This window comes from Dunckerocampus dactyliophorus, chromosome 7 (genome assembly GCF_027744805.1).
Source record: "Dunckerocampus dactyliophorus isolate RoL2022-P2 chromosome 7, RoL_Ddac_1.1, whole genome shotgun sequence".
Classification (NCBI taxonomy): domain Eukaryota; kingdom Metazoa; phylum Chordata; class Actinopteri; order Syngnathiformes; family Syngnathidae; genus Dunckerocampus; species Dunckerocampus dactyliophorus.
In genome coordinates this window covers 17,421,443-17,440,688 of record NC_072825.1, presented here as the reverse complement: position 1 = coordinate 17,440,688, position 19,246 = coordinate 17,421,443, and the positions used below count along the sequence as shown (strand labels likewise).

General features: G+C 40.0%; 1 protein-coding gene across 1 annotated transcript in view; it reads right to left on the bottom strand.

The window, feature by feature from the left end:
* The window catches only part of dnah5 (dynein, axonemal, heavy chain 5), a 126,125-nt gene that overhangs the window by 92,954 nt on the left and 13,925 nt on the right, over positions 1-19,246 (bottom strand). Inside the window, exons 7-31 of the mRNA XM_054781379.1 lie at positions 17,895-18,071; positions 17,691-17,804; positions 17,480-17,587; positions 16,702-16,824; positions 16,406-16,621; positions 11,132-11,158; positions 10,865-10,972; positions 10,672-10,757; positions 8,874-9,081; positions 8,672-8,785; positions 7,578-7,784; positions 7,358-7,438; positions 6,625-6,715; positions 6,151-6,296; positions 5,649-5,826; positions 4,547-4,780; positions 4,155-4,351; positions 3,126-3,219; positions 2,827-2,969; positions 2,659-2,735; positions 2,429-2,553; positions 2,127-2,362; positions 1,524-1,742; positions 684-746; positions 362-600 (exon numbers count right to left, since the gene is read on the bottom strand). Of these exons, the coding sequence (XP_054637354.1) occupies positions 362-600; positions 684-746; positions 1,524-1,742; positions 2,127-2,362; positions 2,429-2,553; positions 2,659-2,735; positions 2,827-2,969; positions 3,126-3,219; positions 4,155-4,351; positions 4,547-4,780; positions 5,649-5,826; positions 6,151-6,296; positions 6,625-6,715; positions 7,358-7,438; positions 7,578-7,784; positions 8,672-8,785; positions 8,874-9,081; positions 10,672-10,757; positions 10,865-10,972; positions 11,132-11,158; positions 16,406-16,621; positions 16,702-16,824; positions 17,480-17,587; positions 17,691-17,804; positions 17,895-18,071 (3,611 nt within the window). The remainder of the gene's footprint in view (positions 1-361; positions 601-683; positions 747-1,523; positions 1,743-2,126; positions 2,363-2,428; positions 2,554-2,658; positions 2,736-2,826; positions 2,970-3,125; positions 3,220-4,154; positions 4,352-4,546; positions 4,781-5,648; positions 5,827-6,150; positions 6,297-6,624; positions 6,716-7,357; positions 7,439-7,577; positions 7,785-8,671; positions 8,786-8,873; positions 9,082-10,671; positions 10,758-10,864; positions 10,973-11,131; positions 11,159-16,405; positions 16,622-16,701; positions 16,825-17,479; positions 17,588-17,690; positions 17,805-17,894; positions 18,072-19,246) is intronic.

The window sequence follows — 19,246 nt, the reverse complement described above, 5'->3', positions numbered from 1 at the left end:
TGTGACATCCTAATCTATTCTGCCGGATTTCCGCAGCTGATTTATTAAGAAGGTATAACATATATATATTGGAATACACTGCCTTGGTAAATAGAAAGAAGTCTTTGGAAACAAAAATGAAGAGTCATTTTTCAAATATATCTGTTCTGTGTATACAGTATATCTGTGTTCATTCACTCCTCAAAAAGCACATTTTGTACAGATAAGTGTTGATAGGAATGGTTTAAATTGAAATCTTTCAGCTCATTTATGCTTTGCATTTCATTAAGGCGTGTCCGTCGAGTTTACAAGGTTATTATCATTTAAAAGTAATCACATTGATCATGTGAATAAGTATGGCACAGGAAATTACTTCTCTCACCTTGTTTGAAAGTCCAGTAGATCATTATTGATTTTCTCAATGTGCAAGTCAGCCCAGAGGATGTCATTGTACCCATTCACGGTTTCAATGACATTGCTGTAGAGGCCATACAGCTTCTGCAGCAGAGACAGCTGCTTTCTAATTTCTAAGAGCTGAGGATGCTGGGTAACAGGAAGTCCAAACAGCTCTTCACCACCTGTGTAGGTGATGTACTTTCTGAACAGGTTATCGAAACGATTCTGAAGAGGGGAGAAAAAGTTATCAGTTTGCGGTCACTGACTATTTGCTGTATTTTTTTAATGGAAAATGGAATCCATCTTACCTGGTACATGATAAGTCTATCGCTGGCATCCTGAGGAGCTAACCCCACCACCATTGGACCATCCTGGAGTAGAGTAAAGTAGAGTAGAGTAAATTACATTTTAGTAGGTGTGCACAATAATGGGCCAATTTAAGGAATTATGACATTATACTGATAAATCCGATAACATAAAGATAGCAGCAATGACCGACAAAGAAAAAAAATAATTCTCTAGTGATGCGAGATTACCCGTACTATAGTAATATACTATGCTAAGGTGAGCAAATCAAACGCTCCTTTTCTGTGATGAGCTGCACACCTCCCCTGAGCTCACTTGTAAACAATCATGGCACCGATCGTGTGGGACTTTTTTACCTTATCGGGCACCTGAAACACAAGAATCATTACATCATCTATGAAGATGCCTGTGCTGCTAAAGAAGCGGCAACAAAGCTAGCCACACTGGACGACCAGCCCGTTACCATTGCTGAAGATACCGGATTTTGTGGACTTGTAAACTACTTAGAGCCACGGTTTGTACTTCCAAGTCGCCGCTATTTTTCGAATGTGTGTTTGCCAGAAAAACACGACTTAATGATCGATGGAAATAACGACATAACCTTCACTACTGATTTATGTGATGTTAGCCCTGTTAGCTTGTTAGGTCTGATAGCGCAGTGGCCGGATGAGGACTTCAAACTATACACTAAAAATAGCAGCTATAAAGATGTTATCGGTTATCAAATCGGTATCAGTTTTGAGAAGCAGAAGTATCGGTTTGAAAAAAAACATTGTGTATCCTTACATTTTAGCATACACAACAATATCCAGTTGTATTTGCATGGATACTTCTCCATTCACCTTATCGTAGTCCATGTAAAACTGTTGACAGTCTTCCGTGAAGACCTGCATGTTAGTGAATAGCTCTCCTCTGAACTTCGGCTGCAGGGCAATCAGTTCATTTTGCACCTCTGTGCTCCGGGACAAAAGCTTCTCCCACATGTAGCGCACTGTGTCTACCTTGTCAGCTTCTTCTTTCGCCACTGAGAGCTCATACTTGTGAAGCATGGCATAGGACTCCTGTAGGACAGATAAAAGAGAAATTTCAAAGACAGAATAATAGTACCATATGAAATACTGGGCAAACTTACAGTACGTAAGCATTCATTAAAAAATAAAAAATGAGAAATGTCTTTAGACAACCTTTTGATCAATCAGTCTTCATTGTGTAAACAATTTTATGCTTTCAATTTTGTGGGAGCCATTTAGGAAAGTGCGGAGACACAAGAAATTGTGGAGAAAAACGCAGAAAAACTACCGACTATGTTATTTTACTTCCTATCCGTTGTATTGGCCAGGTGCCCAGACTAAAGTTGAAATTCTCACCTTCCTTCCCTTCATTCTCTCACCTAAATAATATAAATCTGTATGGATAATTGACTGCAGTATAATTGTCTCCTTTACCTCAATGGGGCCGACTTGAAAGTCAATGGCTATTTGGTTCTCTCTGATCTCCTTGAATGCTGCCATGGCAATGCGAATGTCATCAAGGTCTTTAATCTGGCGGTTCAGTTTCTTTCCCGCTTCATCCACAAAAGCGAAGATCTGCTCCATCTCGGAACGATATTTCCTGTTACAGTACAGCCCGTAGTCCACCATCCAGTTTTTTGTTTCAGCTGTGAGAGACATCTTCAAATCCTCTGGTACCAAAAAAATAGAAAACTGTTTAAACTACTCAGTATAAAATTGTGACATTTTTATCTAACCTGTAAATAGAGCCAGGGATCCAACAGTGATGCACTCTGGCCCTGAGTTTATTTCCAGCTGCAAGTCTCGATAGTAGAGAATCTGGCTCTCAAACTCTGACAGCAATGGACTACCATGGAGGAACCTGGGAAAAATAAATCAAATCCCTCAGACACTGTTGCTTATAAAGCACTTCACCTGCCATAGACTTAAGTACTAGAACTTCTCATTCAGTACTAGAAAATCATACTTTTGCATAGTGTCACCTCGGTCCTTTCTCCAAATGTGATGGTAATCACTGAAACGGTCAAGAGCTTGCATCACCTCCTGCACAACCATGCAAAGAAATAAATCATAAATAAGGAAAAAAAAACAATATAAACATACAATACATTCTTTGATATGTAGCAAAGAATACCTTTCTGGTGGAAAGAATGGATGTGCCGAGAACAGAAACCAGCTTGACAATCTCCTTGTTCTCAGAAACATTCTTGTAGTAGTTTCTGGCTTGGAAGGGACTTGCTTGACTTGCATATGCTGAAATCTCAGAGGTGCTACCATCTGGAAGGTATGGCGTGGAACATTGTGATAATTTCACATTGATGAATGAAGAAACTAATGAACATTAAGTACTGATTATTATTATTTTTATTTGGTTAGACACTGGAACTCTGTTAATGTCACAGTTTAATAATAGTTTGATTTCTTGTGCAGTACCCGCCAGGCTTCTGTATGTTGTTGTTCCATCTTCTGATTCACTTTCAGAACTGTCTAGTTTCAATGCTGCTATTCGCCTTTCATTCATTTGTCTCTGCAAAAGAACAAATATAGATAGAGTATCTGACAAATGTGAGTCACTCACCACAACGGGCTTCAAATTTTGTGGCTTCACTCTATCATCGAGTGAGGAGGAGACAAGTGTGCAAGCTGAACTATTTTCCGTGTTGGAATGGAGCACTCCTATTGGTGTTAAAGTTGGAAATAAGACTTTAAAAGAAGGTCAGACTCTGTGTGACTCTATAAAATCGCAACATCACATTAGCCACAGCAAGAGGACCCGGAAATAAAAAAGAAAAAATAAGGTACTCTCCCAATGCTAACATGTGTGCATCTATATGTCTTACAGTCTCTTATTATGTCTACTGTATTGGGTAATTTGAGTGTAAAGGTGACTATAGGAAAATATTCCATTTATAAAGAAGGAATCCTACTTTGCGGAAATTCACTTATCACGGTCAGGTCGAGAACCAATTAACCACGATAAACGAGGGGCACCCCTCACATTTCAGCAACCATTTTTATTACAGCATAACTTCTAAAGTGGCAATACTATAGAAATGAAACTTGGACATACTTTAGTCAGTGTACTGTACAGTTTGCACAGCAGTATACATTCACTGTCCTGTGAAAAGGACTCAACATACAACACGTATTGTCCAAATATGTGGCAACACAGGTAAGATAATTGTGATCAAGCCAAGCATAGCGGTAGGAGCATTATTGTCTGGGGCTGCATGACTGCTGCCAGTTAACAGTTTTGGTGGATTTTTTTTAATTAAATAAAATTTTAAGTTGAGTTCTAACTGAACGTTCAACATAACTAATGTAGTTCTTGTTTTATCAGGTCTTGACTAAGTTTTGCAGGCCATTGTGAAAACATTATTCATCAAGACTATGTTTTGTGTGACTTTCACCCTTGTATACAACTTTTTTGTTACCTGCATTATACCATATCTACAATCACACCTTTGAGATTCTTTCCTTGCTCCATTGGCCAACGCCCTTGCTGACGCTGACCACAGAGTCCACGGCCCTGTTCAATGCCTGCTGTATATCCTCCAGACTCGGAATGACTACGATATTTGGAATGGAGAGGGACACCTTGACTCTGAAAATTGCCTGCTGGCCGTTGCTCCTCCCGTGTCTGGGTGAGTCATTTTCACCTAAAGGACAAGAGAAGAGTCTTGCTGATGCAATTTGACGCTATAGAAAGGTGGCATTTTCAAAATTCATTCAACCGACAAAGAAGAAAAAAACACTCTCAGGTAACATTGCCCGCCTCATGATAGTTAAAAAGCAGCACTTGCATTGACTGGTGGGAAATTTAGCAAAGTAGCAAACTGGTAATACAAGCATACCCATGAAATGTGCAAGTGGGGAGAACTGGATGCGCTTGCGTAACATCTCCAAGGTGTTACGTGTCAGTCTGAGCAAAGCATCTACGTTGCGGTGGTTGAAATATGTCAACAGCTCCTGTGCTTCTTCTTCCATTATTTCCATCAGGTCCTTCCTCCTCTTCCTCCTCACCAAGGGAGAAGATGGACCAACACTCGGAGGAGGGAGCAAGGTGTTTCTGGAGAGGAGGCGGGTTTCTGAGAGTCCCTCATTATCCCCTGAGATACAAGAAGGAGAACACCTTATTGGCATAAAAATTTAAAAAAATAAAAATTAAGTTAAGCACGCTAGTGATGACGTGCTCCAAACAGCAACAAGCTTGCTAGCTCAGTATGTCCGTGGTCGGGCATTACGTCTTGGATTGTAAGTAACCAAGGGTCTTAATAAGATGTCCCTTGACATTATGCAAATGCAACACAGTGAAAGAACGGCTGCCATGAAGGTCGGAACGTACTTTTAATTAGCACTTAGATTCTTCTCACCGTCATGGCACACAGCTTTCAAAAGTCCAAAGACAAAACAGCACACTTCAGGTCTTCACAATAAAAACGCTACACGTTACATCTAGGGATGTGAACGATAAACCGATGCGACTGGATGTCGCGTTTGAAGAGCGAACGATTTCAATTGGCAGGTAAAACAATCCTGTATCGATAATAATCGGCCATAAATCTTTAAATTAATCGATTGTGGAGACATACACCGGGTATCGCGAAAGAAGCAATCGGCTGACAGTGTGATAAACAACACGAGAGGATTGTCGCGCATGCTCCATTACTTGTCATGGCTGAAGACGAGAATGCTGACGCGCCGGCGAGCTAGCCAAGGCCCAAGTACCCACAGAACACCCACATGCGCACACGCACAATCCATACATTCGAACCCAGATTTTACAGATGTCCTGACTGTGTGGCCAACATGCTAAACACGAGACCACCGTGCGGCTTAATATCTTTTGATAGTAGCCAGCTCAACCTATTAGTTATTGTGTTGTATTGTTTTATACTATTCTTTGGCTCTTCACCCTATCACAATTTACTAAGTGACAGAATGGAGCAGTGATACCTTGGCTGTCAATGTGGTGTTCTGTTTTGCTCTGACAGCAGCTTTCCTCTTCCACCTTCTCAGCCTCCTCTCGTTGACTGTTGTCAAACTCCAGCAGCATGTTGATCAGGTCATTAGCTGCTTCTTCCACCTGCAAGCTCTTGGTGTGCAGACTCTGGGCTTGTTTTATACACAAATCCTATGCACACAAACAACACGCACACAAGAGGATTGCAGCCAATTGTTAGATCTTTAAGGCTTTACCAAGCACTCATCTGTGTTCATTAGTCTCACTCTGCAGTTGTTTCTTTTTCTATTTAATACACAGCTTGCAGAACTGTAATAAAGATGGATTGCAATAAATCAGGTCCAGGTGATACACAGTGTATTGGCTGGTCTCCTGTGATTACATGTACTATTAATCATTTCACCACTATACTGTTGATTGATCACATTTTAAAAAATCTCATTTGGGAGTTCATTATTGAGCAAACTTTTTATTGGACACTTTGTATGTATTTACCCTGGTGGTCCTAACAAAGTCCTCACAGGTGACTGGTTCATCTTCTGGGAGACAGCACAGTGTGCATGTGCTCATCTCCTGCAACACTGCATCTATCCTGAACTCTGCCAGGTCGTTCACTCTGTCCATCAACAGCTCCAGATCCTCTGGAGGAGAGAAGAAGCAGTCAGACGTGGCCGAAAAGATGATGGCAGAGCAAAGTTTGGAGGAGGATAAGCAGAGAAATAAATAGTCAATTTTAAAAAGCCATGGTAATATAATACGGATGTGTAGAGGGGTGGAAAGGTGTCGGATACAAGCTGTATATCAATTATGAATGAGAGCGCACACACACTACGAAATTGTACACAGTGGAGATGATAACCTAATGTAAATTTTATCAGATGTAGCCTGTGCTGAGTTGCAGGATGACTCATGTGTCAGCAAGTGAGATATTGATCTTTCGGAATGATGTTTTGTTCCCTTTTTGCTTACCTAAGGCTTTGTCGATGTTACTGAGGTACTTGTCTATGTTCATTGATGTCCAGTTGAGGGAGGTTAACCCCGGCTGTATTGCGTCATCCACCTGTCAAGTTAATGATAAATAATGATGCACACTGTAGTTGTGTTAAAAACAGGATGGCTTGATATGATCATTTCAAGACACCTTTATTGCTCTGAGGGTCCAAGGTGCTATAATAAATGTTTGTATAGCTCACTGTTGTACTATAATATTACTAGTTCATGTCAAATTGAGTGATAATTACTGTATAATGAGGAAGAAATGTAACAGGTATTCATAATTCTGGATAATACATTGTAATTTGATGCATTACTACATTGCATGCATTACACCCAAGCAACTTTCAATAAGATGAGCTATGATTTATTCATTCGTTTTCTACATATTCTTCATATTGTGTTCAGGGGCACAGGCGAGCTAGAGTCTATCCCAGCTGACTTTAGGAGGTGGATTACAACGGGGACTAGTCACCAGTCAAACGCAAGGCACATACAGTATAGACAAATAACCATTCATCCTCACAGCCACACCTACGAACAACTTAGCCTGCAATAAACCTAACATGTTATTGAGCTGTGGGAGGAGACCGAACTACCTGAAGAAAACACACACAAGCACAAGGAGAACATGAAGACATCATTTTTAGTACTAAGTCCTACTAAACTGTGGTGTGCACACATTTCATACTGTATATTCACATCTTACCTTAGCGACATGTGGCATGGCCAACTGCTCAAAGGCACTCTGAATATTTGCTCGCACTCTGGTGTTGTCACTCAACATCAACTGAAATATATACCACAATACCAATGTTTTATTCACTCACACAAGTGTCAAACCCCATTGTTCTACATGAAATTACAATCAAAATGTATATATTGCATAATGTTCTTTTTTTATGGGGAATGAGTGAGTCGTTTGCCACCTGCAGCTTGTTGTAGTTCATTTTCAGGGTGTCCTGTTTTCGCTGCAGCAAAGCAGCAAAGGGTGGGATCTCCAAATTGATCCGGCTCATGCAGTTTGCCTCTCTGATCTGGGTCAGAATCTCCGGGTCAAAGTTCACAAACAACTCTCCTGTCTCTGGTGATCGGAACAGCAAAGAAGCCTGTAGGCCTGCCCTGGCATCCTCAACCTGGATGTCAGAGGTTAGTAGGGGTGTCACAATCCACTTAGTACTCGAGACGATACACGATATCGGTTCAGGGTATATTGCGTACGCAAGAACGAGACAAGACGATATTTTAACATTACCTTTTAAAAAACAACAATGACAAAATATAGAACTGGACATGCAGAATTTTTTCTTTAACTGAGTCACTAAACAGTGCAGGTGCCTTTTGAAATGCATGACCAAAGCATAATGCTTTTAACTGTCAAACTACTTTCCACAAGTTGAAACAACTAAAAATGCTACAAGTTAAAATAATGATGACAATTGTAGGTGCTACTACTTTTCATTTATATTGATGTGTGCTTACGTGAACACACATTTAAAACAGATTGCGAGTTGCAGCAGATTAGTTTTATGTTTACGCTAAAAGAACTACAGTTCTCATGGTGCTTAGGGTGCGGTACCAGGAATTTCCAAAAGGATCACGTTTTGATAGCAGTCATATGCTGCAATCGTGTTTTGATCAGACAAATCATAAGTAACTTTGACCAAATGAAGCATTAATACAGCTTCTGCTTGGATCTTAACACAGCAGTCGCTGTTGAACTCTGATGAAAAGCCACATGCCACAAGCGAGTGATGCTGGGTGTTAAGCACTGAATGTGCAGTTCCAATTCTGCCTCGCGCACTGCCACTTCCATATTCCATGTATTACCATTCACAGTAGTGACACCATAGCTCACACTCTGACAGACTTCTGGCTGTCCTGTTCCTGTGAGACAGCTTTTCTTTAAGCGAGAAATATCATTTCAATCTCTAAAAGGATAATGAAAGTCAAACTTATACTTGTAAAGAGAAGAAAATGAGATGTTTTGTCTTTCTTTTATAATCTTTTCTCTCTTCTTTACCTTTTTTATCCAGCTGTGATGGTAAAGTATCTCGTACTCAAGCAGAACCGTTGCTACTCTGTTGTAATTCCTGATTATCTTCTTAGCATCCGGTGTAGAAAGAACTCCAGTATGCTGTAGAAAAATACAGTAATTGGATGATAGAAAAATGCATTTTAAACATGTTTATGATCCTTTTGAATGACAACGATGACTAATAAACCTTTTGAAAGAGATCCATGGGGCCCTGGATCCTGCTGTACAGCTGTCGAGCCCACATGATCCGACCGGAGACTGGGGGCAAGTCTCGGCCGATTGGTGGATCCAGTTTCTGCTTCATGTAAAGACGGGACACCATTTCAATGTCTCGGCCATAGTTCTGGAAAACATGCTGGTACTTCTCCTCAATTCCCAGGTTGGGGATGCCCAATCTGTTTTATTGACAGAAAACAGAAGATGTTGGTCTGTTAAAGGTCGCCTATTGTGCCAAATTGACTTCTGTGTTCCCAGAACTTATTTATGACCACCAATCATGAGAAAAACTCATCTCCCACACTTCCTTGCTTCCCTTTTTGGGTGGCATTTGGGTTGTGAACGATAAACCGATGTGACTCGATATCCGGTTTGACAATTTGTAGCAGCCGAATGGTTCGCTCCTGTATCGATAAGATTCAGCCATAAATCTTGACATTAATCGACTGTGGAGACATGCACAGTATCGTGAGAGAGGCAGTCGGTTGACACAGTGTCTGTAAAACAACGCGAGTAAATAGTATAAATAGTGTAAATAATGTAAATGTAAATATATGTAAATGTAAATAGTGTAAATAGTAGCAGGCGCTCTAGCTAGCTAGCCAGTCACCACAAAAAGATTTTCAACACATCAGCAAAAAAAATAAACGTAAGTTTGGAAGGTCTTTGGACTTTACAATAAGGCCGCAAAACTTAACCAGCCAGACCAACACAGGCAAGTATGGTACTTTTTTGCCTTTGTAACTTGTTTAGTTTGAAATGTTGCACCTGTGTTACCTACCTGGAGTGTTGAAAACACTACGCTCAGTCTGAAATGTTGCACACGTACTATTGTTATGACATTTTGTGGATGGGATTGCTTACTTTTCCAAGCTAAGACAGCATTTTCTTGCATCCATGTAAATAGTGTTATTTACTTATCTGTGCTTGGACACATGTTTGCCACTTTTTTATGGGGCTTTGCACTATTGTAATAGTATTGTGTATTTGTATTATTGATTGGAATGAAGACTTCTGTTTTTTCTGTCATATTTTATATAGATAGATCAATCGATGTTTATTGTCATTGCACACAGTATACAACAAAACTTAGTTTGGTGGCTCCACTTCCATTTCTAGCAACGTTAAGACATGTTAAAACTTAAATGTTCCAAATGTAAGAGGTATAAAAATATACATACTAAATATAGGATGTAAAATATTGATCCCGTCAAAAAAAAAGATGTTAATTTATTTTTACCAGTGCATTACAGCATGCTTGGGGATATAATGTGCTCTTTTACGCATTTGAAAATACTGTAGGAATGCCACTTTCATATAATTGGCGTCTTTATTTTATAATATAAGATTAATGTGTACATCAACAAACCGTATTTTATCGTTTGCACACTGCATCGAATCGTATCAAATCGTTCTGTTTTTAAAACGTATCGTTTTTTAATCATATTGTAACCTGTGTATCTACATTCAAATCGAATAAAATTTTTTCAGCCATGGAAAAAATGATTAGACCACCCTTGTTTCTTCAGTCCAGGGTGTGCCCCGCCTCTCGCCCAAATTCAGCTGGGATAGGCTCCAGGATACCCCCGTGACCCTAATTAGGGTTAAGTGGCATAGAAAAACCATGGATGGATAATATGTCAGTAATGGATGACTTTAACTGTTCAAAGAATGCCTCAGAACCATTTAACATTTACAGTTTTTTATGTCTTGGTGTGATAATTACAGGCAATGAAAGGAGGCAGAAGAACTGGAAAACAGTGGCTTACCGTTCAAACTTCTTCAGCACATCAAGCGCTCGTTCTGTATTTTGAATTTTGTCAAAGGTGCAATCCATAAAACTCTTCAGCTCCTCCTGAATGTGCAAAAATACCCAACAAAAAACAATTACATTAAAATTCTCAGGCAATTTGTCCCTGAAAATAAGTCAGTAAGCATTAAATAAATGAATATTTAACATACATGAAGCTCAGAGGTGCTTTTGCAGAACTCCTCATAGTCAACATCAAAGTCGGTTCTTCTCTGGTCGAGGAAACTGTAATGTTTAGTCTTCATATTCAGCACGATTGTCTGACAAACAAAGAAAAAATACACAATAATCAAACCTCTCAAAATCAATGTTATTGCTCAACCACAACCATAATGGGATTCTAACTTAACTTGTTTAATTTTAAATTAGTGTCATTTAGAATTAGGATTAACAGGCAGATGCTATAAATTGGACATTACCTCCCATTTCGCCTGCATTTCTGTTGTCTTGTTTATCCATGAAGGCACAGGCACAAAAAAGATCAGATTTTATCAATGAAAAGGTGTAAAGATCTAATTAAAAAAGGCAACAATACCCCTAGACAATAAAGCTTGTTAGTAAAAATGTTGGTTTTGGAAATTTCAAATGCCTACTGTGTTTTTATGATTCCTGGCTTTAATCCTCACTAGTGGGTTAAAAGCAGAGAAGCAGAGATTATTTTTGCTTGAAAATACCTTTATCTTTCATTTTAAAACTACACTGCTCAAAAAAATTAAAGGAACACTTCAAAAACACATCAGATCTAAACTTGGGGAAAAATGATTTTGAACATCTTTCCTGATAATAAGTGGGTGATGTATTAGTAACAAAATGATGCCACATAATTTGATAGAAATGAAAATGATCACCCTATAGAGGGGGGAAATCAAAGACACCCCAAAAATGAAAGTGAAAAAATGATGCAGCACACTGGTCCATTTTGCCAAAATGTCATTGTAGCAACTCAAAATGATTCTCAGTAGTTTGTGTGGCCCCCACGTGCTTGTACGCATGCCTGACAACGTCGGGGCATGCTCCTAATGACACTACGGATGGTGTCTGGGGGATCTCCTCCCAGATCTGGACCAGGGCATCACTGCGGTACCTGGACGCATGGAGGAGATTCCAGGAGACAGGTAGTTACTCCAGGAGAGCTGGACAGGGCCGTAAAAGGTCCTTCAAACCTCAGCAGGATTGATATCTGCTCCTTTGTGCAAGGAGGAACAGGATGAGCACTGCCAGAGCCCAACAAAATGACCTCCAGCAGGCCACTGGTGTGAATGTTTCTGACCAAACAATCAGAAACAGGCTCCATGAGGGTGGCCTGAGGGCTCGACGTCCTGTAGTGGGCCCTGTGCTCACTGCCCAGCACCGTAGAGCTCGATTGGCATTTGCCATAGACCACCAGAATTGGCAACTACACCACTGGTGCCCTGTGCTCTTCCCTGATGAGAGCAAGTTCAACCTGAGCACATGCGACAGACGTGAAAGGGTCTGGAGATGCCGTGGAGAACGTTATGCTGCCTGCAACATGCTGCCTGAACGTTATGCTGCCTGGACCCATTGTCAGAACCTACGCTGGTGCAGTGGGACCTGGGTTCTTCCTGGTCCACGACAATGCCCGACCTCATGTGGCTAGTGTATGCAGGTAGTTCCTGGAGGATGAAGGAATTGATACCATTGACTGGCCCCCACGTTCACCTGACCTAAACCCAATAGAACACCTATTTTTGGAGAGCTGTACTTCCTGCGTGGTGGGGGAGACAGCCGCCGGACAGCTGCGGGCAATTGTCATTTGCGGCGGTTAAAAGGCCAGCGCCGTCGTACGTGCCGCGCTGGTTCATTGCCATTGTCTTCGTGACTCAGGTCTCATGTCTCTCGTCTCCTAATCAGTGCTGTCACGTGAACTATCTACTTACCTGGACTATCTGCACCTTTTTGTCAAAGAGCTTTTCCTCTGTCGCCTTTTGTTTATCCCTGCACCTCTACAATTAAAGACTTTTTGTTTTGCCAAACACCTCGTCTGTGCATACCGGGGGTCAAGCTGCCGACAGCTCCAGCCCAACCGCATGTAACAGGATCCCCGCACATTCACGACCCCACATATTGACAGATTTTGAGAAAGGGTGCGAAAACCCACCCTTTTGTGCTTCTAATCTCCATAATTAGGTGAATATTTGGTATTGCTGGGTTTCATGAGTCAAATCCGGTTTTAGTCATCCCCGCCTCAAAGAGATAGGAGGCCAACAAGTGTATTCGTAACTACAAGTCATGCAAAATCAGAGAAAAAATGCTGCATACATTCACCCTTCTTGCATGAGTTTGAAAATGCAGAAAGAAGAAATGGGAGTGAGACAAAAATAATTCTGAGTAAGCAATTTATTGCAAACAAGCATTCAATTGAAATAGGCTGTCCATCAGCTGTTCAAAAGTTTAAGACCACAGCCTTTAAAAGCCAAAATCTTGGCAAAAATGTGGATTGAATGTCATTTTCTGTCAGGTATTCACACTGTCATGATCTACTGATGGCAAAGGCAAAAAAGATTTCTCTCGTTCAACACGGTTGGATTGTTAAGCTGCATTAGCAAGGCCTCTTGCAGCACGCCACTGCTGCTGGGGTTGGTTAAAACAGTCATTTGAAACTTCTTCAAAGATCCTGAGGGTTACGGGGGAAAAAAAGTCAAGCGGTAGACCCAAAAAAAAATGTCACCGACCCTAATCCTGAAGATCTGATTGGCTGTCCGTCAAGACACGAGACCATACACCCAAATGAAGGTGGTTACTGGTGCGGTGTTCAGTCCAATACCCATCAGACGACATCTGTCAGAGAAGGGTTTTAAGAAGACAAAAACGTCTTCAAAGGCCTTGTCTCCTTCAACGTCACAAACGGCAGCTGGTTATGTGGAGATGTTGCAGGTTGCATCCCTCATGACTGAAGGCCCTCATCTGTGTGGTAACGACCGGCTTTACCAACAAACAACGCTGCAGTTCACAATCCCTTCTTCCAGGACTTCTTCCAGCGGAATAAGGTCACTTTTTTGGACCAACCCGCGTCTTCCCCTGGTTTAAATCCAATTGAGAACATTTGGGGGTGGTTGGCAAGGGAAGTTTACAAAAACGGATATCAGTTACACACAATGGATGCCCTCCGTGAAGCCATCTTCACCACCTGGAGCAACGTTCCCACTAGCCTCCTGGAAACACTGGCATCAAGCATGCTCACACCAATTTTTCAGATTAACAAGAATGTCGCTGCTCCGTCATCACTGAGTCCTTTTTCCAACATTTTATTTCTATTTTAGGAGGATTTAAGGGGATTGTTCGATTTATGGTTTGAAACGTTTGGTCAGCTGATGAACACCTCTTTCATTTGAGCAACCTATTTTACTTGGATGCTTGTTTCCAATAAACTGCTTACTCTTTTTTTTTTTTTTGTCTTGCTCCCATTTCTTCTTTTTGCATTTGAAGCTCCACTTAGAACCTCCTTAAGATCCAACAGTGCAAAATGTAAATTCTTGCCATTTTTAAAACGGTTTTAAAATTTTCACAAGTGTATTTCGGGAAATGCAATTACTAAAATAGTCCACCGTAACAGGAAAAAAGTTCAGGAAACAACCAAAAAATGTAGAGAAGCCACCTTCCTCTGCATTTGCTAAGGCTGTCTCTCTTGTCGAGTGGAGCCAAGTATGGACACGTTCCAGTTTAGCAACAAAAAGCACAATTTATACTAAAATTAAAGTTAAAACCTTTTTGGAACTGGAAAAAAAAAATACTTGCCACCTGCTCTACTCCAGCGATACTCCACGGAGAAGGCGGGAGCCGAGGCTTCTAGCAGCCCGGTAACAATGCGTGAAATTCATCTCAAACTTCCCTATGGATGTCAGACTTTGGACTTTTGTCAGAGAATCAATGAAGGACACATGCAACAACGTATTCATGTAGACTGATCTGGTGTAAGAACGCCAATAGACATGTTAGAAGCATAATTTCCATTATGTCTGATGCTGAAGATACGCTTACGCTGCTTTTCAATCGTCTTGTTTTCAACTATTTTATGTCTTCATTAGAGCTGTCAAAAATAGCATGTAACTAATTAATTTCATTAACTAAAGAATGGCAATGTCTGAAAACATTGCGTGTGAATGCTTAAGCAGAATGAAGAGACGAAGGGAAAAACAGAAATGAGCAGGAAAGGTGTGAGTGTCGAAATGCAGAATGAATATAAGTATTTAGGACAAAGGGGGGAAAAAAAGTGGAATCAACCAAAAAAGTAGAGCAAGCAATTGCAAAGCATTATTGATTACAATGGTAGCACTAAGTGTCTGCACATTTAATACTTATGAAAATGTAAAAAAAAAAATACTACTATGCTAATGTTAGCATGCTAGCACTAGCTTGCTAACACCTGACATGATAGCATGAAATAAGTATACGTTTCTACTCATGAGAATGGCTAAAATGTTACTATGCTAATGTTAGCATGTTAGCAATGCTAATGTCAACATGCAAAACCTAGCATGATAGCGCTAAGTGTCTGCCGGTGTTAACACCAATGAAAATGGCTAAAAATGCCACTATGCTAATGCTAGTAATGTTAACATGCTAACATTAGTATGCTAACACTTGGCATGATAGTACTAAGTATCGGCTAAAAACGCTACAATGCTAACATTAGCATGCTAACTTGCATGCAACATCTAGTATGTCTGTGTATGTTAATACTCAGAACAGTGAGAATTTTGCATGATGTCATCTGAAAAATAGGTAGCCTGAATGTCCTGAACGTATTGAACAGTTTGATGTTGGAATGGCATGAATGAATTGCGAACTCTGGAGTTGAAAGTAATCTTAGAAGAAGAGGAAGTAGTGTTACAAAGTGTGAATTTTGCGAAAAAAAAATGTTCTGGAATGTGCAAAATGGTCTCCCTGAAGGAGTGGAATGGGTTCATTGGAATGGTTGGAATTGGTTGTGTGCAAATAGTGGATTATAAAAAAATAGCGATTATAATTTTTAATCAAATGGCAGCCCTAGTCTTCATGCATCACACCATGTACACACACAATTGGAGCAAATAATTTCAACCACATGCACCCTTATTCGCTTTAATTTCCAAAACATTGCACAAACATACTGAGTGTGTATGTGCCATGGCTTATGTTTGCCCCCCGTCTGTTCACCAGAAGTGTTGTAAACGTGGTTGAAACCCAGCAATTTGATAGAAAACCCATCTCATTTCCTCTGTCTTGGTGTTAATTTAGGTAAAAGTAAAGGCAAGCTTCACTAGCATTTATAACCCACAAGGCATGCTGGGAAGCCCACGTGCATACTTCCCCAACAGGAAGTTACCCAGTATACCTTGCTGGTTATAAATGCTAGTATTGTTTAGCATGTATATTAGTGTGTAAGCGTTTATTTCCAAAACCGGATTTTTGTTGCACGGTGAGTGAGGAAGGGGTTTGGGATGATGACCTCCTGTTGGTTTGTGTTGTGGGAGAAGGTGTGTAGACGTTAAACTCAAGCACATCAATGTTATGTACAGTAGTGCCTCGATCATTTAAGCTTAATTAGAGTGTAAAAAATACATTTTGGCAGAGCAAAAATGGCCAAGATATGAGAGAAGAATTAGTGTATAATAATGCACACATACATATATGAACCACACACATTGAATACACTACATATTTAACATTTGCTCTGGTAACTTGCCACCTACTTGAAACCTGGTGGCCACCATCTCCAGTCCCTCTATCTTTGAGTCCTGCAGGGCCGAGTAGGTGGAAATGGTGGCTAACATTTCCAGTATCTTGTGGAGTCGTCGCTGGAAGGTGTCAAACTTCCCAAAAATGTACATCTCACTGAAGTCAAACTGTCTTTCTGTTGGAGCTTGCTCGAGCTTGGCCTTGGTCTTATGGAAACACTGCTGATACTCCTGGAACATGTAATATGCAACAACCCAGTGACTCCAGGACGAACAAGACACTTTGTTCAAGGTAACTTTTCATTGAATACCTGGTTCAAGTGGATGGCAGCTTGGATTTTTTCCTCTACAACTTGTTGTGGTTGATCCCAAATGGAATTTGCTCCATTATTAGTAATGTAGCCTTTGCAGGCTGTTATCATCTGGTTTGTTACCTATAAAATATAACGGACAACAATGTTAAGAGGTCTACATGTTACTGTATTTTACTATGTACAGGGTCAGGCAAAATGATCTGACACATTTGTAGGTTAAATAAAAGGCAAATAAAGTAAAGAAACAAAAAAGTGTTTTTATTTTCGAAAAGTACATATAATGCCATTTTTTTCATATAATGCCATTTGGCTTTGTTTCTTTATAATGCCATTGTTTTTCGTTTCTTTTTCAGTTGCTGCCATGAATTGGACTGGTGAGCATCGCGCTTTCATTGTGGAAATGTTTATCAAAACAAACAAATCTGTAACTGCAACACAACCAGCGTTCCGTTTGCACTTCAATCTTGGTAGACATGATCCCGTACCAGCTCGAAACACCATCTTGTTATGGGTTACCAACTTCAGAGCAACTGGATTTGCATTGAGTGTGTGGACAATAATGGATCCCATTTGACTGATTTCATTTTTAAAACATAATGAAACAGAATGGCATTATATGTACTTTTCAAAAATAAAAACATTTTCTTGTTTCTTTACTTTATTTGCCTTTTATTTAACCTACAAATGTGTCAGATCATTTTGCCTGACCTTGCATAAGTGCTGCATTATACACCTTAATACGACATGTGGATCATTTCTGTTTTCTGCCGCTTACCTTGACAAAGAGTGATGTAATCTTTTCAGATGTATTGTAGTAGTGGGAGATTCTGTGAATCATTCTGATAGCATTTATGAGACCCGGGATGGCATCCACCATGGCTACCTGCAATCAAGCAAATATGTATAATATATTTTCATATAACTACAGTATATCAATACAGGCATTGCTGAGTTTTTTTCTAAATACTGTAGCCTGTTTGAATTACAGGGTCACTGTTGTAAAGAGGATCACAAAACTTCTCCAAGCTGTAAAGATACTTGACGTTGTCTTTGGCCTCGTTTGCTGAATCAGTAATCCTGGTGTCCAGTTCCCGCCACAACTAGAAGGAAGAAACCCTCATGGATTTTACAAAGACAATTTGTCCATTTGAAATACGATTGGAAAATACTATCTGCAAATGATATCTCACCTTGATGATTTTAGATTTAGCCATCAAAAGCACACCAAGCACTGCCTTTACATCAGGGCTTTTAAGCTGATCCAGAAGGTAGTTGAAGCGGGACATGCGTTTCTTCCAGTGGTCCAGCTCTGCCCGTGGGCCAAGATCCTCAGCTTCTTTTCTGAGCTGGTCACTCTCAGCTAAAACCTAATGCATCGTTGTGTAGTTTTCAATGACATAGGTCCTTTTGGTATATTACTTATATAGTGGACCCTCAGTTTTCATCATTCATTTATTCCAAAAAGTCAGACAAAAAATGAAAAGTACTAAATGAAACCATTTTTTCCCATATGAAATCATGTAAATCCAATGAATCCATTCCAGACACCCAATAATATTAACGCAAAACACATACATTTTATGGGGAATAATTGCAGTTTTACATGCAGAAAACAAATAGAAATGCATATAAATGATGACCTAAAATTGATAATATTTAACCTAACTTTTACTTTTATAGAAGACTAGCAAACACAGACATGAGTGTGGGGAGGAAGGTGGAAAGGACGGAAGAGCCACGCGGACGCTGTTTCACTCAAGTCCGTTAAAGCGTGGACGTTCGCGGACGCTGTTTCACTCAAGTCCGTTAAAGCGTGGACGTTTAGAGTTGTATACTTGCTCACTTGAACTTTATTGTAAACGTCAGCAGCAGGTACAATCATCATGATGCACACTGGCCTGGCTCACTATCTATCAAACCATTCCCTCTGAAACCTGTGTGTTGAGTCAGGAACTTTTACATTACAATTCATACTTTGCTCTTTCTTGAATTCAATAGTTTTTGTCATTGTTTATCAAAGTTCTGGCACTTGCAACTTTTTTTCCAGCTATCTTAAATTAAAAAAAAAAAACACATTCCTCTAACATTCAGATATATGCAATGCGCTTGAACGCCTCATCAGGTCACGGTGGTGCTTGAAAGGAGGAACGAAGGAGACAGATACCTTTACAAAGACAGTAATGTTGCACAGTGAGAGTTTGTTATTGTGATTGTAGTTTGCGGAATCATAAGCGGTGTTTGTAATGTTTATATACTGTATATATTTTAAAAGCAGTAATTGATCCATTAAATTGTGCAAATGGTGGGAAATTTGTGGGCGGTCAATGAATGCATTTAATGAACTTGGAAATGAAAAGCATTTGTTGCTCTTGATTCATTGAATCTTTCAGTTTTACAGGTACTGAATTGATCAAATAAATGATGCAGTGTGCAATGTCAGTCTTTTTTGTGTCTTCTGTTTCCTGCTTCCTTGCATTCGAAATCCTATTAAATTCTGATGAAAACAAGCTCAAGATGCAATGATGTTTAAATGAAGGTATAG